The sequence below is a fragment of the Lates calcarifer genome, linkage group LG15 (genome assembly GCF_001640805.2).
Source record: "Lates calcarifer isolate ASB-BC8 linkage group LG15, TLL_Latcal_v3, whole genome shotgun sequence".
NCBI lineage: Eukaryota > Metazoa > Chordata > Actinopteri > Centropomidae > Lates > Lates calcarifer.
The window spans coordinates 24,454,362-24,479,141 of NC_066847.1; the positions used below are offsets into that span (position 1 = coordinate 24,454,362).

Consider the following 24,780-nt stretch of genomic DNA (forward strand, 5'->3'; position numbering starts at 1 on the left):
TTTTTTTTCCATTCCTTATATCAAATGAAAGGTACAGGTGATACATACATTAAAAATGATACAGCATATTCACAATATTTCTTATAAATATTTTGTACTGGAAGTAAAATGTACAGTATTGTAGCCTCTGAATGTTTCTTCCATTGCTTCTTAAATAAACGTCTCCTGCTGTGAGATAGATGTGAGGGCTACAGAGATTCACTGTGCTAAATGTGTTTCCATGTACAGAGACGAGGGTCAAATCTGCACTTGCCAAAACTTCGTTACCCATTTCCTTGATGCTTGGAAAATATCCACCCTTTAAAAAAAGAAAAAAATATTTATGATCTAGCATTCCTGGTTCTATAAACGATGGTCTTTTACAGTACAGGATACAGGGTCTTACACAGGTCATATTGATTCTTACTGCCATGCCATACTGAACTAAGCCCAGTGCCCTCTCAGAGGTTATGTCAACATTGTTTCACATAAACCAAGTCCTAGCTAAATATTAACTGTGGCTTACCATGAGAAACTCATGCTCATGCAAACTGACATAACAACAAAGCAGTTTTACTTCATCATTTGATTAAAAAAGATTTACCTATCTCCTATAGAACAGTGCTGTGTTTTAGGGCAAATACAGTTACAATGTTGCAGAGTCTGTTTAGAAATCAATTCTCCTCTCTCTTCAGCTAGATCTTAAACTAATATTTACTCTTTAAACTGATTTGCTCCTGCACTTTGAAGGTTAAACAGCGTACACACCATTGTTTCTCAGGCCTCATTTCTTTTCTGACAGGAATCAATGGGGTTCTGGAGTCATGACTCCCAGCTATTTTATTTGCCTTCTCACTAATGCTGTGTTGTCTGCTAGTGGCTGTTCACACACACAGGGTGTCAAATCCCCCAATAAACTTATTCAATGAGAGTAAAATTGGTGGCTTCAGTTACTGTTGGAGTTATCAAGAGTATAAAATGAGCTCATATGATGATTAGTGATTACAGTTTTACAGAGCTGATGTTTAAGGTGTGGAGGGCATAGTAAAGGAGTGACCAGTTTATGTGCTTTCATCATTGTAAACACACCCTCAAGGCTTTTATGACAAAGGCTACTTGAAGCAGACAGCAGGGAGCTCTAAAAGCATATTTGTGCTGTCAAAATCAAATTTATTAGCATGTTATAACCATTAACCAAGATATATATATCAATACATAAAGAGATGCATTTTGGATAATTGGTATTGTATATTCCTAGCTTCCCTTTCTGTTGTACTTGGTAACTTCTGACCATAAATGAATTAAAAGCTCATTCACATGAATTATTCACATCTTATTGTCTTCGTCTTGCCAACCTTACACATATAAACTTGATCTCTACACTAGTTTAAAGACTAAATAAACAGGGATTATCAGCTTGAAAAAACCCAAACGAACATGTATTTTAAATTGTGTATACAGTTCAAACTACTGCACCTACAATCATCGCCATTGAGAATAAAACATCAACCAGTTAAAACCAACCTTCAGTCATTTCGGCCCAAGCTGACATTATGTCTCACGTGGACATACAGTAGAAATTTACAAAATGGTTAATGTAATGTAGGAACTTCCGCGAGGTCCTTGAATGCAGCGCAGGTTTCCAGGGAGTGGCACCTGCACCTGTCCGACCTGTTTTTGGGAGGGGGACACATGACTCCCGAGGAATTTCGCTCGCTGCTCCCGCTCCTTTGTTGAACGGAGTCTTTTCTTCAGTGGGAGACAGGGGGTGAGAGGCAGAGGAGAGGGGGAGACAGAGAGAAGACAGAGGGAGACACAGAGATGTCGGAACCAGCCGCTAATCCCGCTGCCACCTCGTTCCCAGCGCCAACTATTTCTCTACCTTTGGGACTGGAAGTATTGAGGACTTACTCTGGAGCCCTGGTCTGTTTAGAAATAGTGAGTATCTTGTTGTTTCGAATATTCAGCTGTATTTCTTACATTTATCAGTAACCCTGCTGGTGTTGTAGAAGTCTGCCTAGCCTGTAGTCAGTATTTCTTAATTAATAATTGATGACCCATTGTCAGACATGGCTAGTCAGACTTTTAGTTCTTGGCTGCCGACGCTGTCTTTACTCGTTGATGTGTGTTTAAAAGTTGCCCACACACTGGTCGTCATTACCTCAGGCTGGGTTTATTGTTTGACAGCCAAAGCAAAGGCAAATGTCGCCTCAAGCATTGTTGCCAGGTCTGGCCGCAAGGAATCAAAAACCACACCTCTCACTACTAGTGTAGAAACATAAAACACCAACTGTGTTACAAGCATCATCTCCTTAATAATGACTTTACTAACAGTTCATTCTGAGTTCTAGTTTGAGTGGCAGCTTTAGTTTATGTCTCTTCGTGACCTTTAACCCTGCAAGGTGACTTCTAAAATGCTCTGAGAATATAGACCGATCATTTGACTATTTATCTTTAGGCCTATTTTCAGCTGAAGGCCTGTGTAGATAGGCCCTCAGCTGGAAACAGGACTGTATCTGATGTTAAAACCTTGTCACCATGTACTACCTGTCATTAACTATAGTAGATAGCCTTAAAGTAGTTGCTGAAAAGTTACATAATGTAACACCCTATTCTGTAGTGCTTTAATCAGTTGAGGTACCTGCATGTTTGCACCTTAGTCCAAAGTAAACCATATCAAAGATAACACTGGCTACTCTGCCATGCATTCTCTAACAAAACAGTGTATTTTATTCATACAGCCTTGCAATAGCAATATTTACATCCTGTTTGCCAGCTTCAAAAGGTGCAACTGGGTAAGACGTTGCTTTTAAGAGGAGACAAAATTGATCTGTACACCAGAGTGTGTTTTAAGTGACATTTTAAAATAATGCAGATAAACTGCAGAATTAAGGATGTCATGTCAAGACAATTTTATTTATATAGTGCAGAATCACAGCAAAAGTTATCTCAAGGACGATTCAGATATAACTGGTCCACATTATATCCAATTTCTTTGTCAACGTCATTAAATTCGGTTTTAATGCACTCAGTTACATTTATTAAATCACAGTAGAATTTTTTGGCACCTTGGCTACCCCCAGCCTCATGTTACCTCACTTATAATTGATCCCAGTCAGTCACATGCAGTGGTAAAAATGCCAATTTTGTGAAAAACAGAGCACTGGTATCAGATGGGGAGTAGGTACCAGTATAGAAACTGGAAGAGAAAAAGTTGGATTTGTGTACCCCCTAGGTACAATACACTGTACCAGTATACATACCTTTGTTATACCTTAAGTCTGCCTAGTGCATTATAAACTGTTGACAAGCTTGTAACTGCAGTATCCAAATGTGTCCACTAAAACATTATGAACTTTGAAAGTGCCTTTGCCAGCTCCGTCTTGAGGATTACAGCATATACAACAAAGTTCACACTACATCTGTCTTCAGTGTGAGTTTTTGTTTATATCCCCAGTTATTTGGTGGCTTAGTATGGATCCTGGTGGCTTCCTCCGATGTGCCCGTGCCTCTGCTGCAGGGATGGGTGATGTTTGTCTCTGTCACTGCCTTCTTCCTTTCCTCCGCCTACCTCACACTCCTCATCACCGGCCTGGCTGACCGCATCAACACTGACTGGAACTTCTTGGTAAATGAGCTGATCAGTCAGTCAGTTAGTCATCTTAATTATCTGTCCATCTGTCTGTCTGCATACCAAAGTAAAGCATACACAGATTACACAATTACAGTGAAAAAGTGACACAATGTAAGACATGTCTTAAGGGACTACGAAACAAACAACAGTGATTTAAAACAATGTGTAAATGCAGTCGATTAGCAAAAAGTCCAGTCTCTGAAATTTAAGATGGCCGTCAGTGTTTGATAATGTTGTTATGGCAGCAGCTGGTGCGTGAAAGTCAGAGAACTGGTTCAGTGGCAAAACTGCAAATGAGTCTTATGGCAGTGGCAGTACTTCAGTTTAACTTGTGCTTTGAACTGTCTACATATCAAACAATGACTGCTCTATAGAAGTTAGAAGTCAACTGTCTTATTTGGGCCAAATTGGGCATTGCTGTAATACAGTGGTCTAATAGTATGGTACCAGGTTCTGGCTTTCTCTTTACATGTTCAGCTATATCTGTTATATTTTTCCTTTTAGTGTATGAAAGCTGCATTTGTTTTTGTCAGTGTGATTGCTTGTAGATTGAATAGTATCTATGTCTGTGGCTATTATGTAAGTTCTACTATAAGGAACAAACAGAAGCTCACTTGTGATTTCACCCACCACTACACAGCACTTATCTAAGTGTGAACACACATGCTGAGTAAAAAAATATTACTCTTTATATTACATTAAAAAACTTCCATAAAAGAGCATGTTATGTCACTGAAAAAGACTCACCCAGGCCCAGTGTCTTAGCATTATCTAAGTATCTAAGGCAGCCACTAAACAATTAAACACTAATACATTTAAGGTGGCAAAATGAATTATATTTCTTTACTAAAACATGCAATGATTCAGCTCTGTGATTTATTAGCTCTCTTGTTAGTACATGCAGAGTTATGTGACTTATTCACATGTTCTGACTGATTAAGTGCCAGTACAGACCACAGCCAAGTTGTTACTATGACAGATGTAAGTAACTGCTTGAGTGTATGCAAATCAGGTGGCTTGAAAGACTTTGTAGACGTGCTAGTGGTGATTGAGGAACAGAAACTACACAACACACAATGGCGCTGGTGGGGATGGCTGCTGCCTCTCGGCATCCTCCATGTGCAGTTTTTGAGGGGTCCAAAAGGGGTCTGAGTCCAAGAATTTCATTACAGGTAATGATGTTTCATTGTTACCTGTACATTACAATAAAAGAAAAAACAATAAAACATGATTGATCAGAATCCAACAAGCCAACAGAAGCCTGCAGCACTTTCTGTTTCAGTGGAAAGCAACATATTTAGGTTGGTTTCTTAGTCTAAAATTCATTTATAATAATGAGCCCAAGCTACAAATGGTGGTCCAGTTGCTAGAAGTGGAGAGTCTATTAGTATGGTTGTGCCATAACTATGATAAATGTATCAGTGACATGAGATGAAAGTGAGAACCTGTGCCATATTGTCATGTTATGTCATTGTAGAGGACTGTGTGTTAAGGTCTGGGCTCTCAGACAGAACCAGCCTTGCCTCAGGCTCCATGCCCCGCTCCCAGGAGTAGCCAGGCGTGTGGGGTCGTTTGTTTTCGGCCGAACAATGAGTGACATGGATGATGAGCTCACACCAAAGCACAACAAAGGCCTGACTGTAGTCCTGCCAGGCTCACAGAGTCGACAACACAGACTCTCATTAACCTTCCTTACTCTCTGACACGCCCTCACTCTCTTTTCTCTGTCTCTCCGCCTCTGTATCTTCAATCCCTTTCTCTGTGTCTTATGGTTGATTTTCAAATCATGTAAACCTTTCCACTCTCTTGCAATTTTTATTCTCTTGTTCCTTTATTTGCTGTGGTTGCTGTATCTACCATGTTATGTTTTACACCTAATTAAAATGGTTCATTCTCTGTCAGATGGTCTGGTTTGTTGTACGAATGCCAAAGTACATGTGGCTGCAATAACCAGTGCAGCCGTTATGTGATAATTACCCAATGGGAAAAAAACTCACGTTGGTCATTCTTTGTTCCTGAAGGACAAAAGGTTCCACACTTTGTCCTGGGTAGTGGAATTTAACAGTTGTTCAACAAGTTAACAAAAACCCCCTTTCACTTAGTCTGTAGCTGTTTACATTTGAAACTTGAAACTGAACTCTTCTGTCGTCACTATTTCTAATGCCTTCTCTCTTCTTTTTCTTAGGATGTGTTTTACCATTTCATAGCTTTGCTTTTCTACTTTGCTGCCTTCGTGTTGGAGGCAGCAACTACAGCAGCAAATGGAGGAGCCCACGTCAAGCCACTACCTAACAGCACTGACACTGTCCTGTGTATAACCTACCCTCGAGGCAATATATTCACAGTCCTGAGTGACAAGCAATACAGTATTAACGTGGCAGCAACGGTGAGTGCCCTATATCTTCAAATTAGCTCTGTAATATTGTATGCATAATCTGTGCATTTTAATTCATATTATTACAGAGCACTCAGAACTATCTGAATGAATGTAGCTCAATGTCAGACCTGTTTAGTGACTTCTGGTGAGGTAGAGGAGAAGCTGTGTCTTTGAAAGGTAAAACAAATCTCATTTTGCAACAGAATTCACAATTTTCAAAGTAATAGTGCCAAGTGTCTTTCAGGCTCTCAATGAGTCGTGTCAGAAAAACACCTCCGTTTAAAAGTAACCTCCCTGCTGACTGAACTCTGGTTATGGTTTTGTTTACACCTTTTGCACCTTTGGATACCATGTGAAAGAGTTTCCACCATAACAAAAGTAAACAGAATATTGTGTATGTCTGTGGTGCTCTGCTGTTAGTTAGGACTGTCAGTTTGCTAAGTGCCTTGAGAAAATTGACTTGACAATTTTCAGTTTACAATAGGGCCACTTTTGAGGTTATGGATTGAGCCAGTTTGTTTAATGAAACATGTTTTGTATATGACCAACTGGTTGACTGTTATTTACTCTTTCTATTCCAGATATTTGCATTTGTGGTGACACTATGCTACGGCTGCAGTATGTTGATGGGCTTCAAGAGGTGGAGGATGTAACCATGAAAACTGACATAACCTAATTTTACAAATGCTTCATAACTTCAGTGTGTGTTAAAACATTACAAAGCTCCACACAGAGCACTGTCCTCAGTTCAGGTCAGTGCAAACTATATTATTTCCTTATAGGAAATTCCTGTCAGCAAGCGATCACAACATCAAAGCTACACTGGGAAAAGTATGGATGACAAAATTTCTGTTCAGATTTCTGGACAATAATATTCATACAGCAATAGATTGTTGAAGTAGGTTGTGTCTGTGCTGTTAAGTATATTTTGAGAACAGCAATGAAGAACAGCAGTTGCTGTCCAGTTAGCACCAAATGAATTTCATTCCTCTGCTGCTAACCTGATGATTTCACTGTTCTGCAGCCTTCCTTAATGTTGCCAGGAAAATCTGTGTGAAGTTAGGGAAAGTGGTGCATTTTTAGGCTATGCAGGGCAATTTTGCAAGATGTGTGTGATGCCTCTGACAGTTATAGTTCTGTTTTCTTACCCACTTCATACAAGTAATTATACAAGTATTGCTCCATTTCCTGAGTCACATCCTCACCAAAGAAAATATTTCCCATTTCCATTACCACAAAAACACGTGCACATGTGCTGTTAAAAGGATATGCACAAGGACGTTAATGTGATGCTTTTTTTTTTTTTTTTGGAAAGACCCTGAAAGGCAAATTAATTGCTTTCACTGTTCTTCAGTTACCTTGGTGCTAAGGAGCTGCCAACTCACTCTAGATTTAACATGTCTGTTGTTACATTTTTACATGTGGCCATTATTTAAAATGTAAGTTGATTTGATATTTGAATTTTCAAAGTTTTAATTACCTGTTATGAGCACTTTTTGTTGGGTTTTTTCAGCATATCTGGCATAATTGATTCACTGTATTGTAACTATTGTGCTACACAGACAATATTTATCACATAATAGTATCTGTTACTGTCCTGAATGGCTAAATCCAGTGACTTATTGTTAAATATAAATTGACCAAGGTCTGGGTTAAATACTGTACATCTGTCATTCCTGTGAGTTCTAATAAAAACTAATCATTTAATCTGATCATCAATAAAATGCTTTTGTCAGCTACTATATTTCAAACAGTGATCAGTGAATTGTTTAAATATATGTTTTATGTAGTATGTTTTTAGTGTTTGACCTTTAATGCATCATTAAATTGTCCAAATCATTAACTATCTTACTTGCAACATGATTTAGTAGTAGTATTTATTGTATAGTTTTGTTTGCATTAGGCTATTAAAAGTTATTATTGATTTTAAATAGTTTTAAATTGAGAATCTTTGATTGATTTTGTTACCAGCTGTTTTTGACTTTTTAAATGCATTTCAGACCTACAGAAATAAAGGTTTTGAAGAAAAAAAAAAGATGATTTTTTCCATACATCATTACAGGGGTAAATTGTCATCTGCCACAGTGTCTTTCTTGATGTCACCACTATGAGTCGCCAAAGTTAGAATTTGAATTTATTTATTTATTTTAAATCCTACACATGAAAGCAAGTGTACAGAAAATTGAAAATTACACCAAAAAGATATATATTCCTGTTTAGATATATTCAGACACCCTTCAGGAGTTCACAATAAATCAAGTCTTCCTTCTATGTTGTTGCTGAAAGCTCACTAGTTAACCCTCAGATTGTCTTTGAACCCGAAAAACCTCTTTTAGCTCTCTCTAAGCACTTTTGGCTTTTTGTGATCTTTTAAGTACCCCCTCTGACAGTAGCAAAGAATATTTTAGTGGACCTGCTGGCATCAGGCCACGTGAAGTCCTGTCTTTCTCCTTTATGTACAGACGACTTTCTAGATTTTTTCTTACGGGGACTGGACTCGAATCAGAAAGGGTGGAACTTTTTTTTTTTTTTTTTTTTTTTTGCTCATTCTGTGCATATATGTGCATATATTTAATTTTAAATAACACAAACAATCAGCTTAATATCTCACGGTGTACTGTAATATACTTGAGTGCACGATAATAAATATTTGCCATTGAGAATTCTATTAAGGCGATTAAATATTATAATCTATAAATGCCCTTATGCACAATAGATATTGTATTTAGATCAATGGTCACCACAAGGGATTCATTATTTGTTCCAGTAATTGTCACTTTGAATGAAACTTAAGTCTGTGGTGGGATTTTGGACCAAACTTGAACTCCCTGCAGTGATTTATGTTGCTGCTTTTATTTTAGCCACTAGATGTCCCCCGTTATCTACAACTGCTCAACTGTGTTGAATTAGTTCTCATTTATCCTATGTTTATACATAAATAGCAAAACGTTAGCATCAACAAAAAATGTTGGTGGTGCTTTACAATATTGTGCCTGCGTCATGCACCCTTAACACTTATGAAATCATGCAAAACTCACAGCGATATGTGTTTTAGAAGAGACGTTTTTAGACTATTGTATATATTCAGCCCTTATTTCACTTCTGTCTCTTTACGGTAAAGTACTTCCAAAAGAAAGACGTCACTGATGAACGCACTTTATTTTCCCCCGCTCACCTCACCAGCTTTGCATCGTGTATTCAAAATTGACAGAATAAAACCGGAAGTATCGCGGGCATTCCTTCACAGTAAAAGAAATGTGCAAAAATTGGTCAAAGTAGGTGAAAGTTTTACCTCGAGCTATCAGTGGAAGCTCTCTTCCATGTATGAATTATATTGCGTTGAACTAATGCAAAAACTGTTTTACTTATACATGATACCACTGCAATGTTTAAAGAATACCGCTTTTCCTTACTTTTATCTTACTTTGATAACACTCGTGTTATTAAGTTTAGCCAAATGCTAATTTGAAGCACAAATTTTCAATCAATTCAGGATGACTTTAAAAACTGACGTTAATCAGACATTTTATTTTGGTGGGAAAATAATCAACCGGAAAAGCGTTTTTTTTTTTTCTTTATTCAGGGAGAGTTGACTCTTGTTTCTCGAGTCGTTTCTTTCAGTGTTGAGAGGAAGGCAGTGTGTGCAGTTCTGTGTGTCGGTATTTACCTGTCGAGAAACGGAACAACGTTACCACCCGAACATTGTGGATTATTTCTAGTTTCGAGTATAAAACTGCAAAAGATTATCTTCATGGTCCAGCCATGGGTATGACCGCGGCGGCGTGGAGGGGAGAGGGGGGTTTAAATTTCTCTCTTCGTCCCAACAGCGTCTTTTGATTGGAAGTAAACGGTGCACCAGAACAGAACCGAGCTGCCGTTTCTTGTTTTTTATCTGAGATAAAAGTTTTTGTTCGTCATTGTCAGAGCAGCAGAAACTATTTCACACAGGTTAGTTCGTTTTTGTTCATTTTTCCCCTCATTATTGGAGTTTTTGGTTTTCCTGGAGAGCGGAGGTGGCGAACTGAAAGCGGCTCACTGAGTCGGGACTGACCACTGGAGTTGGTCCTGAAAATGGAGGCTGTTATCGAGAAGGAATGCAGCGCGCTCGGAGGGCTCTTCCAAACTGTTATCGGAGACATGAAAGTAAGTAAGCCAAATGAACTTAGCAACACGAGTTATGATAGCCGAGAGCCACTGAGCGTCCTCCAGAAACTAACTACCCCGGCTAGTTAACGTCCCAATCACCCGGCGGTAGTTGTAAATTAAAATTTGCTGCAACAGAAAAGTAAAAACAACTTAGCTAACTTAGAGTCAACTGAGAGGTATACCAAATTTTTATTGTGTATCTAGAAGTCGATAAAAATCTCCTACAGCTGTGCAAATTTCGGGCATTATTTCCAATTTGTGAGTTTTTTGTTTGTTTGTTTGTTTACTGTGGTGTTTGCTGTGGTGCTTCTAGTTTTATTCTATATTAACCTGCATTAATTTTCATTTTGTGGTAGCAATGCAATTATATTCGACTGCGCTATACTACTTCTTCGTCTGTAGTTAATGTGTTCTAGTTTGAAGTGGATGCAGCAGCCGACATTGGATAAATAGGGCAATCATCACTCCCCAAAACTAGGGCATCTTATTTTGATGTTATTTTGGACAGAGCTTGGCTGATGAGACAATTAGCAGATTTCCCAGCTGTTGTACTTGCCTGGAGGAATGTAGGGAATGTAGCTGTCAGGGTAGAAAACTACCCACAGGGTCTGAAGGCTTTGACATGTGTAGGTCAAATGGCCAGCCATCGGGGTCTGCTGGAGTCAGAAAGTTTGTTATGAACACTGCTCAGACATTCAGCACTTCTCCACTTTCCATGTCTCACTTGACTGGGTAGCTCATGGTCTCCCTGTCTTTTAACTGTCAGATAACTATGCTGCCAGACAGCAGCAGTGGAAATATGCAAATGCCTAGTGTATTTGCTTTGTCTTTTTGCTTAAGCCATTCAAAATTTCAGTGGGCCTTTTTTAATGCTACTACAGATGGGGTTGTAGACTCAGAAAACAAAGTGGCATCTCACTTTGACTCTCTATGTAAATCTTATCTGTCAACAAGAGTGACAAATGTGGAGAAAGCTCATTTGCCTTGATGCTGGAGTGTTTGATATCTATACTGAAGCAGGTAGAGCTGATAGTGATGACCTCCTCAGAGAGAGGGGGGGGGAGCAAGAGAAAGAGAGGAGTAAAGTAGGCAGAGAGATGGTTGTTGGGTGTAATGTTTGACAGCATAACATGACATTCCTCAGGCCCACGACAGTAGTAGCACATCAGTGACAAACATGTGCTCATGCTGCAGTATATTCATCACTTTATCATGTGCTGTCTTTCTACCATGTTAGCCTCCTCTTGTAGATGCATTAGGCCACTTGTTCTCTGTGATAGTTTTTATAAAAGGCTCTTCAACTATTTTCAGCCCAGGACCCAAATTGAGTAAATTTAGAGTTCCATCGGGAACCAGGCTCATTATACCATAGTATTAGTGCCCTTGTTGTGTGGGGATCTTTCCAAAAGAGGCCTGTGACCCATTTTGCAACCTAACACACGCAAGACATGATGGTAATGTCTGCTGTCCCATTAATAGTAGTAAAAAGAAAGTTAAACAAAGTAGGAGCTAAATGAAAGCCAGCTGTTTGGAAATATTTGGAGGTAATTTGTTATTAAATTTTACTCTGTAATCAGAGCAAATCTCATGCTTTTCCTTTGCATACAGCCCCACTAAACAAATTTCCATCCTATAGCTTAAATTCTGAGATTCCCTCAGGTCTACTGACAGCAGTATGGAAAAATATGTTTTTGGGATGACATAACTGGGTTACGGGCGTATGGGAAGGCATAAGCCTTGGTTAGTTCTGTTTAGCCCTGCAGATAAGGTGAGGCACCAGCATGGTCTCATGGTGGTTCAACTGTTATGCAACTGTGGGAATACTGAAATATGTTCTGATGATTGTGTCATTCATGTTTGTGTCTTTTTTTTTCCACAGAGCAGCTACCCTATTTGGGAGGACTTTATCACCAAGGCTGGCAAACTGCAGTCACAGCTCAGGTGAGAGTGTGTCTGTAAACACGCACAACACATTTGTATGTTTCTGTGCGTTTTTATTGGCAGTGAAAACTATAAAAATCTATTACAACAGAAAAAATTAAAAAGAAGAGGGATCAGCATTTTCTCTTAGTAATTTAGTTCTTCCAGTAATCTCAACCTGAGGAGACTATTATTCCTTAAATGATACAGAAAGTTAAATGTTACATTTCCATCATTTTGTCCACATTGTTTTTGTTTATTTGAGGTTTGACTATACCTCTTTTACTTCAGTCATCTCAAAGCACTATCTTCTTCAGCAGTTGTTTAATGGCACCTAACTGGAGTTTTAGTGCCACCAACTGTTAGTGAGGGAATTGAAATGTATATTAATTTCTTTATGCAGATTTTCTCGAAACTCTGTGAAAGCACTAAATTTGGGAAACTTGACTATAGACACTCAGAGACTGTAAAGATTTTTAAGTACCAACCTGGCCTGGGAAGTACCACTGTAATTGTTGCATAGCATGTCTAATACCCTATGTATATATTACACTAAAAAAAATAATTTCATCAACTGATTTGTATTTTATCTGGCATTTACATTAGATGTCAATGTCAGTTCTCTTCCCAAGAAATTTTAGGTGGCCACGTGTCCTGAGACTAACAAGTAATTACAGTTTACATAAAAGCCCAATGACTGAACAATACTGTTCAAAGGTCAATATGTGCCCTTCTCCCCCATTTAGTCTTCTTTAAGCCTGATTTAATTTGTCTTTCTAATGCTGTAAATTTACACACCTCCTGCCAGAATTATTCCAAGTCTTATGCTAACAATGGATGCCAATCCCAGTCACTTCTCCTAGTTGGTTTTAAGTGGCCACGTGTCAGGAGACAAACAACCTACGACAGCTGAAATAAAGGCTCACTGTCCAGCTAGTACTGTAAATACGGATGTCCTGTGGTCTAAATTACTCCGTGATTAACAATGCATGGCAGTTCTCTAGCCATTTAAGTGTCCACGTGTCCACAGACAGACTAAGACTGACAGTTGAATAAAGGCTCAAGGATTTAACAATACTTTCCAGGGGCCACTCAGTGTCCTGTTCTTCCATTTTCTCAGTATTAAGGCTGATCAATGATGATATGTTATTCAAGTGTCTCCATCATTCATGGGTTAAATATGTGACCCTGCCATGCTAAAGCTCAGGGGAGTATTTGTGGCCTTGTTGCTAATGACTGGCTGTTTAGCAGTAGGACGTCTGTGTGTCTGGAGACTGTGATAAAAGAACAAATCATCCAGTTATTATGCTTGTGAGAAGGTGAGTTGAACCTACAGTGTGTCAGAGAGATGTTTTTACCAGTCTTGGTAGGTTAGTGGCTGTTTGACAGTGAGTGAAAACTTTACCTTCAGTCCAATATATCAATATGTTACAGTGTATTTAGTGTATTTATTGTCTCATATTTTGACCTATTTTTTTATGGCATTGCACCACTTTCTTGTCCTACGAGGATCATTCAAGTGATGGTCTCAGAAAAGGTCAATTCCTCCCTTTCAGAACAAATTGAGTGTCATCCATAGAAATATGACCATATGTAATCATTACGGTTTGATCAAGCTTGGCCTATGCCCCGCTCCAGGCTGCAGTGGTTGTGGCATATGGCTGGCTGTAACGATGTCTCTGCTGCTGGAGCGCTAGCTGGGCTTGCTCATGTTGACCTACAAATAAGACTTTTCTGTCTGCTTTAAAGCTGGTCTCCAGCCACTACTAATGTGGCCAAACTAGCCTTTTTGACTACAGTGTGACCCCCCCACCCAAGGACCTCTGTAATCTGTTTGGGGACTGGACTACATAGAGGGGCACACACAAACACACCCACCGTCCCTCCTTGGCCTCAATAAGTAACTAGCCAGCAGTGGTAGCGGCATATGTCTGTTTGTGTAATGACGTCCTTAGGCAGACTACTCTGTAATTTAGCCCCTCTGCTCCCCTCTCACAAAGCAACTAGGAAATCAACCAATTACAGTGTTGGGGCTGTTCTGTCATTTTTTTGTCCAAATGTGGTGCTTTTTTTCCTGGCCATTCTGGTTTTAAGCAGTCATCACACACCCATACACATATACTCACATACATGCATGTGCATTGAACAGAGCTTTGAAGAAAGTGGGTGGGGTGGAATAAAGGCTAGCTGATTTCTAATCACAGTCCTCTTTTAACTTGTCAGTGTTTGGTGGGTCATGGTTGATGCAGCTGTGTCAGAGCAAGGCTTACACACAGGCCTCCCTCTCCCTCTGATTTATAGTTCACTTTGTGAAGAAAAAGACTTCCAATTCAGCTTATAAACTGTATGGTCACAACATTTATCTGGGCTCAAAAGAGAGATGTATAGTCTTTCAGCAGATGGGTTGATATGAGTTAATACATATATACGAGTATAAAAAATCTCTACACCCAGATCAATATCTCTGTCATAATTCTTGGTATGTTGTACCTGAAACAAGTGGAGTAAAACACAACCCCTTTCTATGTTTCAGATTAACTACAGTCACATTCTAGTTTCTGTTGAACTAAGAATAGATGGAGGCAGCAGGGCTGAATGTATCATTGTCAGAAAGAGCTCTCTGCTGTACTACACCAGGGTCTATGGGGAGTTTAGATTGGCTTGGCCAAGGCCTTATGGAATAGATATGTTAAAGTCGTTTGTCTTGACTCCAGGACAGGGGCGTTTGCAGATTTTAAGGCCAATGGGAGCAGTCAGGTCATTGTTGGAGTACTGTGCAGAGCTGAAAGCTTGTATCAGCAGGGTTTTTTTATTTGTACAGCTAGATAAGTCTTAAGGCTTTCTGGTTGACTGTCAGGGCTGAAATTAAAACCTGATTATTCTGCCTTTGCAACTTATTATTCATTTACTTCTTAAGAAGGTACCCAATTTGACAGTCAGTTGAGCCAGAAAGTATGTAAAATTTCACATTTATTTTTTTCAGTGCTGCTGAGTGTTAAAACTATGATTCATCCCTGTCTTTCTTTGCACTCATAGTAGTTGAAAGTGTAGCGAGTGGATAAACCAGTTTAATAGTTTAGCATTTCTCATGTAAAAGCATGGAACAGATTACAGCAAATGATCATTACTAGTAATTGTAAACCACTGCTCACTGTACTTCAGTGCACTGGTGCCAGTGATATTAAAAACAGGCTTCAGTTAAAACCACTTCCCACACAAACCTGTTTTGGATTAACAAGTTAAACTTGACCGAACAAGACTTTGCTACAAGTGCATGTAAACGTATGATCCACAGACCAATGTATACATGTTATGAATGAGTGGAGGTAGATATCAGTTGGAGGTTGCTCCGGTGCCCGTACTGGGCTATATATAGAAAGGAATCTGTGTGTGCCTGCGAGTATGTTTCTTTTTCCATTTGCAGGACACACCCTAGGATCTTCTGGTCAGCTCTGAAACAACGCAGCACTTATTAGCCAACATTATATTGAGTTTTCTGAGTGATAAAGGAAATGATTGTTCCATCATTGACTGAATGCTAAGACCTGACAGTCACTTGAATGAAGAAGAATATTAAGGCCTGTAACTAAGTTAGGGACCAGGGTTGTTTATTGTTTATCAGTTGTGTTCTGTTTTCCCTTTCTGTCACAGACACTTGATGGAATAGGCTAACAACTTTAACAGTCTCGATACAGCTAATTTTTTTCAGAATACTTTGCAACTCAGCTTAGTTTAATGTCCATCTACCCCAAAAGACATGCGTTAATAGGGTACCTCACCATTTTAGTATTGTATTTAATGTTAGACTCAAAAGCAGAAACAGAGATGTTGTCTTTATCTTTCCACGTGTTCTTCTACCTTTTTAAAACCTGGTGCCTACATTACCCACATTACAACTCAACCTCCAGCAGTCTGGTTGGTGATTTGGATGTGTTATGCTAGTGTGGGTAATGTAGCCTCAAGCAAAGATGAAAATTCTGTCTCCAGCTTGTAGTCTTCGGGCCCAAATAATGTGAAATTTCCGTCACATACACAGTAGTGCCCCCCAGACCTGTAAAAAGACTTTGATATGTAAAATCAGTTTACTTCCCCTTTAAGAATACCACCCCATCCCAAAGCCCCATGCATTAGGAGCACCACTCTCCTGTTTTCAGCTATTGTTTTGCCCAGTTGTGAAGATCTGTCTGGAGTGTTTATGGAAATTCCCAGGTTGTGTTATGAGGATTTTCTGTTGGCGAATGGAAGATAACAGGTGTTTTGAAATTAAGGTACTCAGGGTTAGAACAAACAAGCTTTTGTGGCTGGACATGGCGTGGAAAATTTCTAGACAATTGTGTTTCTTTGTCCAGCACGCATGACTGAAGGATAGTCTCGTCTCTGCTGAGGAGATCAGATATCACATACATGCGCATGCACCCACAAACACATACCAAGAACCTTTCATCTTCATACCTGTGATCTTAATCATAGGAGGAGTGTTGTTTCTGAAGTAGGCCAGGCAGTGTTTGTCAGTTAACCAGTCAGCTTTCCCTCCAATGGCTCAGCCTGTTGCTAGTCAGCAAAGCAACTGGTCAGACAGGGGGCCAGGCAATCAGTTGGGATACCACTAAAATGGTGTCTATAATGAGTAAAACAGAAAGTAATCTTACACCATGCTTCCATTTCTTTTTTATTAGGGGACTGGGTTTTGCCTTCTCTTCAGTCTGTTATAGGCAGCGTTTTATGTCACATTTTATAAACACTTGGCTAACTATACCAAATGACAGATAAGTGTGTATGAGTTGTGGACTTGCCATAGGCTTCTATTCCATTTTAGAGCTGAACTGGGTAGATCCCACACTGATCCTTTCACTGAACTGTAAGTGTGGCAAAGGCTGCACGAGAGCTTCTCTGCTGAGCCGGACAGATTCCAGCGGTCTCTAAGTAATCACATAGACATTCCTTACACAGCAGGGCATGTTTAAGTTTTAACTTAAACACACACACATACACATGCACTTACATTTTATTCATACTCAGTCATATTTTATCAAATTATCAGGGTTGATGTTTGCATAATCAAAAATGCAGCACATATGCATTCACATATGTGCACATGCAAAAGATTTTTTTTCTCCTTCAGCAAAAGCATCTTATCAGTTTATGTCTTTGCCTGCCAACACCTGTATGTAATTACTACAATTGATCAGCTAGTACCTTGTCTGTGTATTTATATAACCTTTGACTGACATGAAGTCCTGCCTCTACCATGACTATTGCGCTGTGGTTTTTACCTTTCTTGTGTGCAGTTTTTAATCTCGTAAAACAAGGTATTGTATGTTGTTTTCTGTCAGTGAAGTGTGATTTTTTTTTACACCCCTTTTCCTTTTTTTTTTCTTTAACTAAAACTCTCTCTTTTTTTCTCCCAGAGCGACAGTGGTTGCCATCGCTGCCTTCCTAGATGCCTTTCAGAAAGTGGCTGACCTGGCCACCAACTCACGAGGTAGGAATAGACACACATATATAAAAGACTGAGAGTGTAATGAATGATCCTCTCCGCTGTTCTTCATCTCTTAAAGGATTCAGTCTTCAGTCTTGACATACCTGTCACACTGTGCTGACAGGGTTAAACCAGTTAACTCACCGTTTAACAGTGTGAGTCTGGGCACCTATGTGTCAGTGTGTTTGTCTGTGTAGCTCTACTGTGCAAGTCCAGTCTTTCACCCCAGTGTGCTGAGAAGTTCTGTGGGTTGTTTGCTTTATCATATGGGTAGTAAATCCGTCACTATGCTGTTTGAAGCTCCGCTGCTGGCTCTGTCTTCGACCTCTACCCCCTTTCCTCTGCGTTCTGCCCCCACCCCCACCTGTACCCCACCCCTGCTACATCTGGACTCCCTGGTAGAGTCTGCTTCCACTCTGTATGTGTGTGAGGGGGAAAGAGAGAGAGTGAGAGATCTCATCTCTCCCCAGCTTTGACACCTACAGCCCTGTTCTATACTATTAATAGGAACTGAGACAGACACACACATTCATCACCTCACTCACTGCAGTGAGAAAGAGAGAGGGGGAATTGAGCTAGAGAGAAATGGGGGAGTATAGGGAGTCATCATTCTCTCTCTCTCTCTCTGTGTGTGTAACACACCCAGTATAAATGTTTGCTATGAAGGAGTCAGATTCAGTGAGCAGGAGAGTGTTGCGTCATCTCTCATCTGCTCTTTCATCACTTTCTCTCCCCATTCTCTCTACTTTCTGTGTCTTAGGTGAACAGTATCACATACCACCCCTTATCATTTTTGTGCTCTGCTGCTCAGGTTTCACTTTACAGCTGAGCTCTGCAGCAAAGTGGCAAACATGGCTAATGAGTTATAATACGCTGTTGCCTGACACGCTGCTGTCTGTATCACAGGTAGATAACCTGTCCACGTGACAGTTGTACCAGGATATTATAATGAGCCTTGATTACCAGGATTACAGACCATATTTTCCATTAAGGGACTAGTTTTATAGGTTTCTGTATTTCTAAAAGGTTATTATAAACCCAATGGTTGGTGAGGCACACTGTTTTTTATAACCTATGCCTGTTAGCCTTTCATTTTGCTTATCATACTTTGTACAGGCTTATGCTTACTTTGACAGCTTGACATGGCAAATAGCTTTTAATATGAATATCTTTATTCTCTTATCTGTGTAGTTGTTTATCTTTAAATAATGGATTTAAAAATGTTTTTATGACTAGTTTGGTGCTGATAACAACCTTGAGCTTGATCATTCTTTGCAGTAGCTCAAATATCTGGAGAAAATACCAATTTGGGCTACTGTATTAATGGAAACTATATCTAACTTATGTCCCATCACATCACACACATGGGTACACACATGCAGACTTTGTCTACCTAATGGCCATCTTCCTGCTGATAGGGTTGTTTGATTTTTCCATAGTGATTAAAGAGATTTGGAATTGGGCATGCTCTAGAGAGCTCTGATAGCTGCAGTAATGACTAACATGTGTTTGAGAGAAAATTACGTTGATGTCAAAGTAAAGATATAATGTTTTTTATATTTGTTCACTAGCTTGTTAAAGGTTTCTTTTATATATCGAGCTAACTCACAGGTCTCTGAATTTGTTTTAAAACACATTGGACAGTTGCTAGAAGGCAGGAGAGTGAGTCTGACAAGTTTTTCTTATTACCACAGAAATTGACTTATTTTAAAGATTGCAATATGGTTTTTGTGGTGGCCATGGTTTCTAGTAGCTTGGAGGCAAAAACAAAATTGGATAGATTTTTAGGACAGTCTCCACTGCAGCCCATAAAATCTGTTTGGAAAGAAAACTTGATCTCCGGAGTATAATTTACTGAGGGCTCATTTGTCACCAAACCGAACTGCTCTGCTGGAATCTACTGTATCTACAAAACCGTTGTTGTGAGCATGTAGTGGACCTCTAGAAGTGCCTGGGGTGGTTGCCTTTCTGAAGATATCACCTTACTGTATTGTTCACCTACAAAGCAGAAGAGCAAAATGTTTTTTCTAAAGACAGCCATCTGTGTGTGTGCTTGCTACAGTAGCTTTGAAGTCAAAGAGCATCAGCAGGGATTTGTGTGTAGGGTTAGATGAAGTACAGAGTGACAGACACGCTTTTTTCTGTTTGCTCATCATAATTAGCTAGAGGCTGTTGAGGCCACATTATACATACAGCTGATGGTGACCTCTTTCCTTCATCCTTTTTATCATCATCTGTCTTCTTTTTCTCCTGTGTGTCTCCAAGTCCTAACCTGCTTCCTACAGCCTATGGTAACGGCATGGAAATCAGTAGTTTGCAGATCGAAGTGTGTGTGTGTGTGTGTTGAAGGGCTGAAGTTAAAAAGTAAACAGCCCTTTTTTATCCCTACTGCTACACCTCAGAGATATAGCAACTGTTGATGTTCTTCTCATAATAATAAATGTGCACCAACATAAAGGTAACCAACGATTTGACAGAGCACACATTAAAGGTCATTTAGTCTTTTAAGCATGGGAACAAAACCCTCAGCCGCTTGTGTTGGCGGTTGTCCTTTTGTAGCCTTGCAGATATTGGCAGTGATGGTAGCTCATAAAGATTCAAAGGTTTAACCATACACTCAGAAGACTTTGATATCTGACAGCAGTTATGTTTATAGGCGTTCAGATGAAAGTTACTTTTATCAGTGCTATCACTGAAGCAGCATGATCAGAGAGGAGACTTTTCAAAACTTTAACCTTGGACTGCCATATTATGTTCACATATACATCTTTGTAAAAATATGCATATGTTATTTTCAGTTCCCTCCCTTCCTAGTGTAAACATAGCCTGGACTTGTTTAACTACTGATTAAACATTTTTTGCAGTTATGGCTCAGGGAACCCAGAGGCAGGACACAAATTCTGCAAATCTGTCCTTACACCAACAGTATATAAGATATTTTCACTTAAGTCCTTATATAATCCCCTTTCAGAAATGACTCAATGATCTCATTAGGTTCAGGCAATAAAATACAGTAAAATAACAGGAAAACAGCTTATGCACAGAAGCTGACCTTTTGCCAAGATATCCTTGATTGATCTGACTGTGTCCTGTTTTTTTTCATATATTCCTGGCTGGACAGAATCACACTGTTATCAAATTAGAATGTAACTCATACAATGTCAGTATCAGTGTTGATGGACTGTTGGAGTAGCTCTCTCAGGCCTGCTCAGCAGCTTTGTAAGTCACATTCAAACATCGTTAAATCCCTGTTACTTCCTTGATGTTGCTCACACTGAAGTGTAGAGTATATGTTAACTCAGGTGAAGCGAATTGAAGCAAGCCTGAACCTAATAAATTGTGTAGTATGCCATGCTTTTAGCATTAGTGCATATGGGTTTGATGTTGATTTGTGCTTTAAGACTTATGTCAGCAATATAGTTAATTGTTTCATGCAAAAACACTGCTGCTGTTGTGAAACAACCCTCTAATGTAAATATCAGTAAATACTCACTGCATGAGCTAATCATTGTGGTGTAGTAAAAACCTTCAACTGAGTTTTGGAAATGCTCCAGTCAAAGACTGTAGTTTCACATAATTATCAGCTGTTGCATGCTGTTTGTGCTTGTGCATTTGTTTAGGTGATTTATTTTAACTGATTTAGGAGAACCAGATGTCTTTCACTATGAGCAAAAATCCTGCAAAACTGTGGCATTATTATATAATTCTTTCATTGCATGGGCCAGGTTGAAGACTTACAGTTAAGACTAGAGAAGAAATGAGGATTAAGATACAGTAATTATTAATTATGTATATTACCAGCATAAACTCACCATGAGAGATGTGCATGTGCTTCTTTTTATGTTAAATTCCATCTTATTAGTTTACAGTTGAGTGAGATAAAATAACTGGAATGCCAAGTGGAGAAAGTTTGAATAAAAGAACGAAAGACCGACTTAAGTTTCCAGACAAAGCCTTTCTTTTCCTCTGTAGTGCTCTATTATTCTGGCTCCACTAAAGCTGACAGTGATCACATAATTCAGCAAAGGCTGGATCTGCTTTCTTTTGTAGAACAAACACACATACATATGCATATGTATGATGTACAAACAACTACATATAAACACAGAGATGCACACACATATCCAGATAGATGGTCATACACTTCCAATGCATCTGAAAGTGTTCTTTCAAAGACATGTACATTCACAGCCACACACACACACACACACACACACACACACACAGACAGACAGAGGATTATCCGAAACCACCTGTTTTGCTGTTGGATTTGGACTTTCTCCATGCACAAAGGGTTCACTTTGCTTTGTTGTCTCAGTCTGATAAAGTACATTGAAGTGTGCTTTGGCATCCCCCATTCCTTCTCCTTTCTACATGTTTTCAGCTGCAATTTGCACAGATTTTATTCTTGTATGTTGTCTGAGAAATTATTTTTCATATTTATGCTTAGAATGCCAGGTTTTACTGTATATATATATACATGTATACATTGTAAGTTTTATCTAAAATGACTTCCCTTTTCCTGATCTTTTTAGTCCTATCCCTGTGTACATTTCTTCATCCAGTTGTTTGTTGTCTACCCTGCATTTGTCCTTGCTGCACTGTTTATTTTAGCCGTAGGTGCTGAACACGGACAGTTTAGCTTTGGCTACTCAGTGTTTTCAAAAGGGATTTCACATTTTTTCAGCATGGTCTAAAACACTGGTTGGCTGGCTTTGTCAGTCAGCAGTGAGATTCAAGTGACCTGAGCAAATTTTTGACACTGGTTAATAATTCAAGAAACAGTACATATTGGCACCAAGCTACTGAAAAATGTTTGTGCTGTCAAGTTGAAAAACTCACATTAGCACTCACATGGGACATTATGATTTGTTATGCATAATGTTGCGTGTCACCATGTCATATCAGTAACAAAGATTCTTTTTCTAATCTTTTATTGTTTATACCATGACAAGAGCTTGTTGAATGTTCAGACTTAATAACATGTTCTAAGTTGCCTTGCCTAGAGCATTTCTGGTGACAGAAGATCACATCCTCGTGTGTTTAAATAATGTTTGTTTGCTGTCTTAACACTAATCCACTGACTCATTAACTGAGAAACTGAATTTGAATATTTTGTCTGTTTAGACTGCTGCAATTTGTACTCTTATTTGCTCCTTCTATCTTATTCCATCCACTTTGCCACTTTTTCTGTCTTTTGCCCTTCTCTTTCTATGTACACACTGTGCACCTATAGAACTTGCATCTCTGAACTGAAGAAGCTGAAGCAGTGTGACAGTGTTTGCTTTAATGGCTCTAATGGTTCTATTTGATTTAAACTCGTGATTAAGCGTTAATGATTAAACCTGTTTTGGGTCTGACTTGATGGAAGTCCTCAGACTCAGGCCACATTGAACAATGTCCAGAAGACTGAAAAACAAGCTGATACCAAGAGGTATCTGTGACATTGTTAAAAGGAAAAATGTGATACTCTAGGCAATGGGCTCACAATTCAATTAGATGAAGGTGCTATGGGTTGCTCACAAAACTGCTCTTGACCAGATGCACATGGGCACCTTGACTAGCCACAGTTTGATTCTTAAATGGAAACATTTTAGATAAAGTATTAATTTACTCTAATGTTTTGTATTTTAGAAACAGAATCCATTACAATGATTTTCTTTATTATGCTCAGAGTAAAGCTTTCGTCAGTAGAGATGATTAAAGACATGTTTTAGCAGAGTGCACTTGTTAGAATCAGTTAATTAATCTTGGTTAAACTAAACGTGTTAAATGAGCAGAAGGGCTCTCATTGATTCACATCACATTCCGTCAATAATCTCCTTAACTCATTATCACCTCCTCCAAAATGTGACTTCACTGCAGCATATGGAAGTAGCCACCCGTGGAGAGCCCCCTGAAGTCCAGGAAAGTAGTTTTTTGCATCAGTGCTCAGTTGTCACGATGCATTTAAGATCCAATTATTTTTCCCACCCCCACTAGGTAACTAAGTACTTTAGAAGACACTGAGGATGGACCCAGTGAATCTGAGTACAGGGTGCAACATTAGGCTGGTAACAAGTATACGCTGCTTCCATAATTTCTTTGCAAGTGTCTTGAGCCCAAAGTTTAGATCATCCCTCTCAAGAGCTTTGATCACATGAGCCACAAAAAGCACAGACTACATGATTGTAGTTGATTTTCTTTTCTTGTTATTGATTATTTGTTAAATACTACCATGTTATCAAGAAGACATGCCAGACAAGTTAAAGCATCAATTTACTGGCAAAAGTTTACAGACCAATATATTTTGTACGACAATTACACAAAACCAGTCCAGTAGCTTCAAAACACAACTCAGTATCTCATGATCTTCATTTTAGCTTAAATTTTGGCTGTCGGCTGAGACAAAACCAAGCAATCCCTGAAAGCTCCCAGTGAAAACTCGAAACTGCATTGGTCAGTGGTAAAGTATGAGACAAAGCCCTATTGAATCCATGAAGAGAGAGAGATAAAGAGAGAACAGAGGCAGGAGAAAAGCTATTCTGGAGAATAATCCTTTCTCTTGTTTCACCATGCATCAGTTCATTTTCCATGTAGAACCCCTCTATGCCTCTGTTTAGTATCAAATTATAGTTTTGTCATAGTTTCCTTCATCGTATAATGGGTCTTGTGTTTGTGTCGGTTTCTGTGCGTCCCTGTATATGTTTTTTTTTAGCCTGCTTGTGCATGCATTTCTGTGTTCACGTACACCAGGGCTACCTCTTTGTGGTATTCCATTCGTCAAGTAAGTGTGAGAGTGACGGAGTGGGTGAGTTGTAAGACTTCTTCTGCGTCAGCCTCAGTGAAACAGCTGATGGCAACCAGGCTGCACGGAGTGATGAGGTCATTCCATACAACAGACTAGACAAGGACAACAAAAGTTAAAAATAACACAGTAATGCAAGTTTGTCCCTTTCCAGGAACCACATATTGCTGGACTAAAAACAGACACGAATTATATAAAATTATTTTCTTAAGGGCTGTTATCTTCAAAGACCAGTATGCCTTAGACCATAGTATGTGACTGGTATGCAGACAGGGATGTACTGTAGGAAGAGTACTTAGCATCTTAACATCTCATTAGGTTCAAAAAGAACAAGTTTTACCAGTCTGAGAAATAATTAGAGGGTTTGTTTGAGTCTCCCATTGACCCATCTTTAAATTCTAGTGTCTGATCTTGAAAACCACTGTCCCTGGAAAAAACAACAAGGAGTTGAGTTGTGT

General features: G+C 39.1%; 2 protein-coding genes across 9 annotated transcripts in view; both read left to right on the top strand.

The window, feature by feature from the left end:
* The first annotated feature begins 1,610 nt into the window (after positions 1–1,610).
* mal2 (mal, T cell differentiation protein 2) lies at positions 1,611–7,938 on the top strand. Of its 2 annotated transcripts, none has more exons than XM_051076235.1 (4): positions 1,611–1,917; positions 3,344–3,412; positions 5,799–5,999; positions 6,572–7,938. In XM_051076235.1, exons 1-4 carry the CDS (start codon positions 1,801–1,803, stop codon positions 6,641–6,643), a joined length of 459 nt encoding a protein of 152 aa, XP_050932192.1. In that variant the 5' UTR covers positions 1,611–1,800; the 3' UTR covers positions 6,644–7,938. The 2 variants fall into 2 exon arrangements, with proteins under 2 accessions (XP_050932192.1, XP_018541236.1); XM_018685720.2 differs by lacking the exon at positions 3,344–3,412 and adding an exon at positions 3,437–3,607 and having other exon boundaries at positions 1,634–1,917.
* Positions 7,939–9,598: 1,660 nt separating this feature from the next.
* LOC108889255 (protein MTSS 1) overlaps positions 9,599–24,780 on the top strand; it is a 51,958-nt gene continuing 36,776 nt past the window's right edge. For all 7 annotated transcript variants that reach the window (XM_018685632.2, XM_051075963.1, XM_051075965.1 and 4 more), the window contains exons 1-3: positions 9,599–10,133; positions 12,016–12,077; positions 17,465–17,538. In XM_018685632.2, the coding sequence (XP_018541148.1) occupies positions 10,062–10,133; positions 12,016–12,077; positions 17,465–17,538 (208 nt within the window). In that variant the 5' untranslated portion in view covers positions 9,599–10,061. The remainder of the gene's footprint in view (positions 10,134–12,015; positions 12,078–17,464; positions 17,539–24,780) is intronic.

Bases quoted from the DNA above. Each gene is read 5' to 3' on its own strand.
- mal2 (XM_018685720.2), top strand. From the start codon at position 1,801: ATGTCGGAACCAGCCGCTAATCCCGCTGCCACCTCGTTCCCAGCGCCA. The intron at 3,608-5,798 runs GTAAATGAGCTG...TCTTTTTCTTAG, and splicing joins ACACTGACTGGAACTTCTTG to GATGTGTTTTACCATTTCAT. The intron at 6,000-6,571 runs GTGAGTGCCCTA...TTTCTATTCCAG, and splicing joins GTATTAACGTGGCAGCAACG to ATATTTGCATTTGTGGTGAC.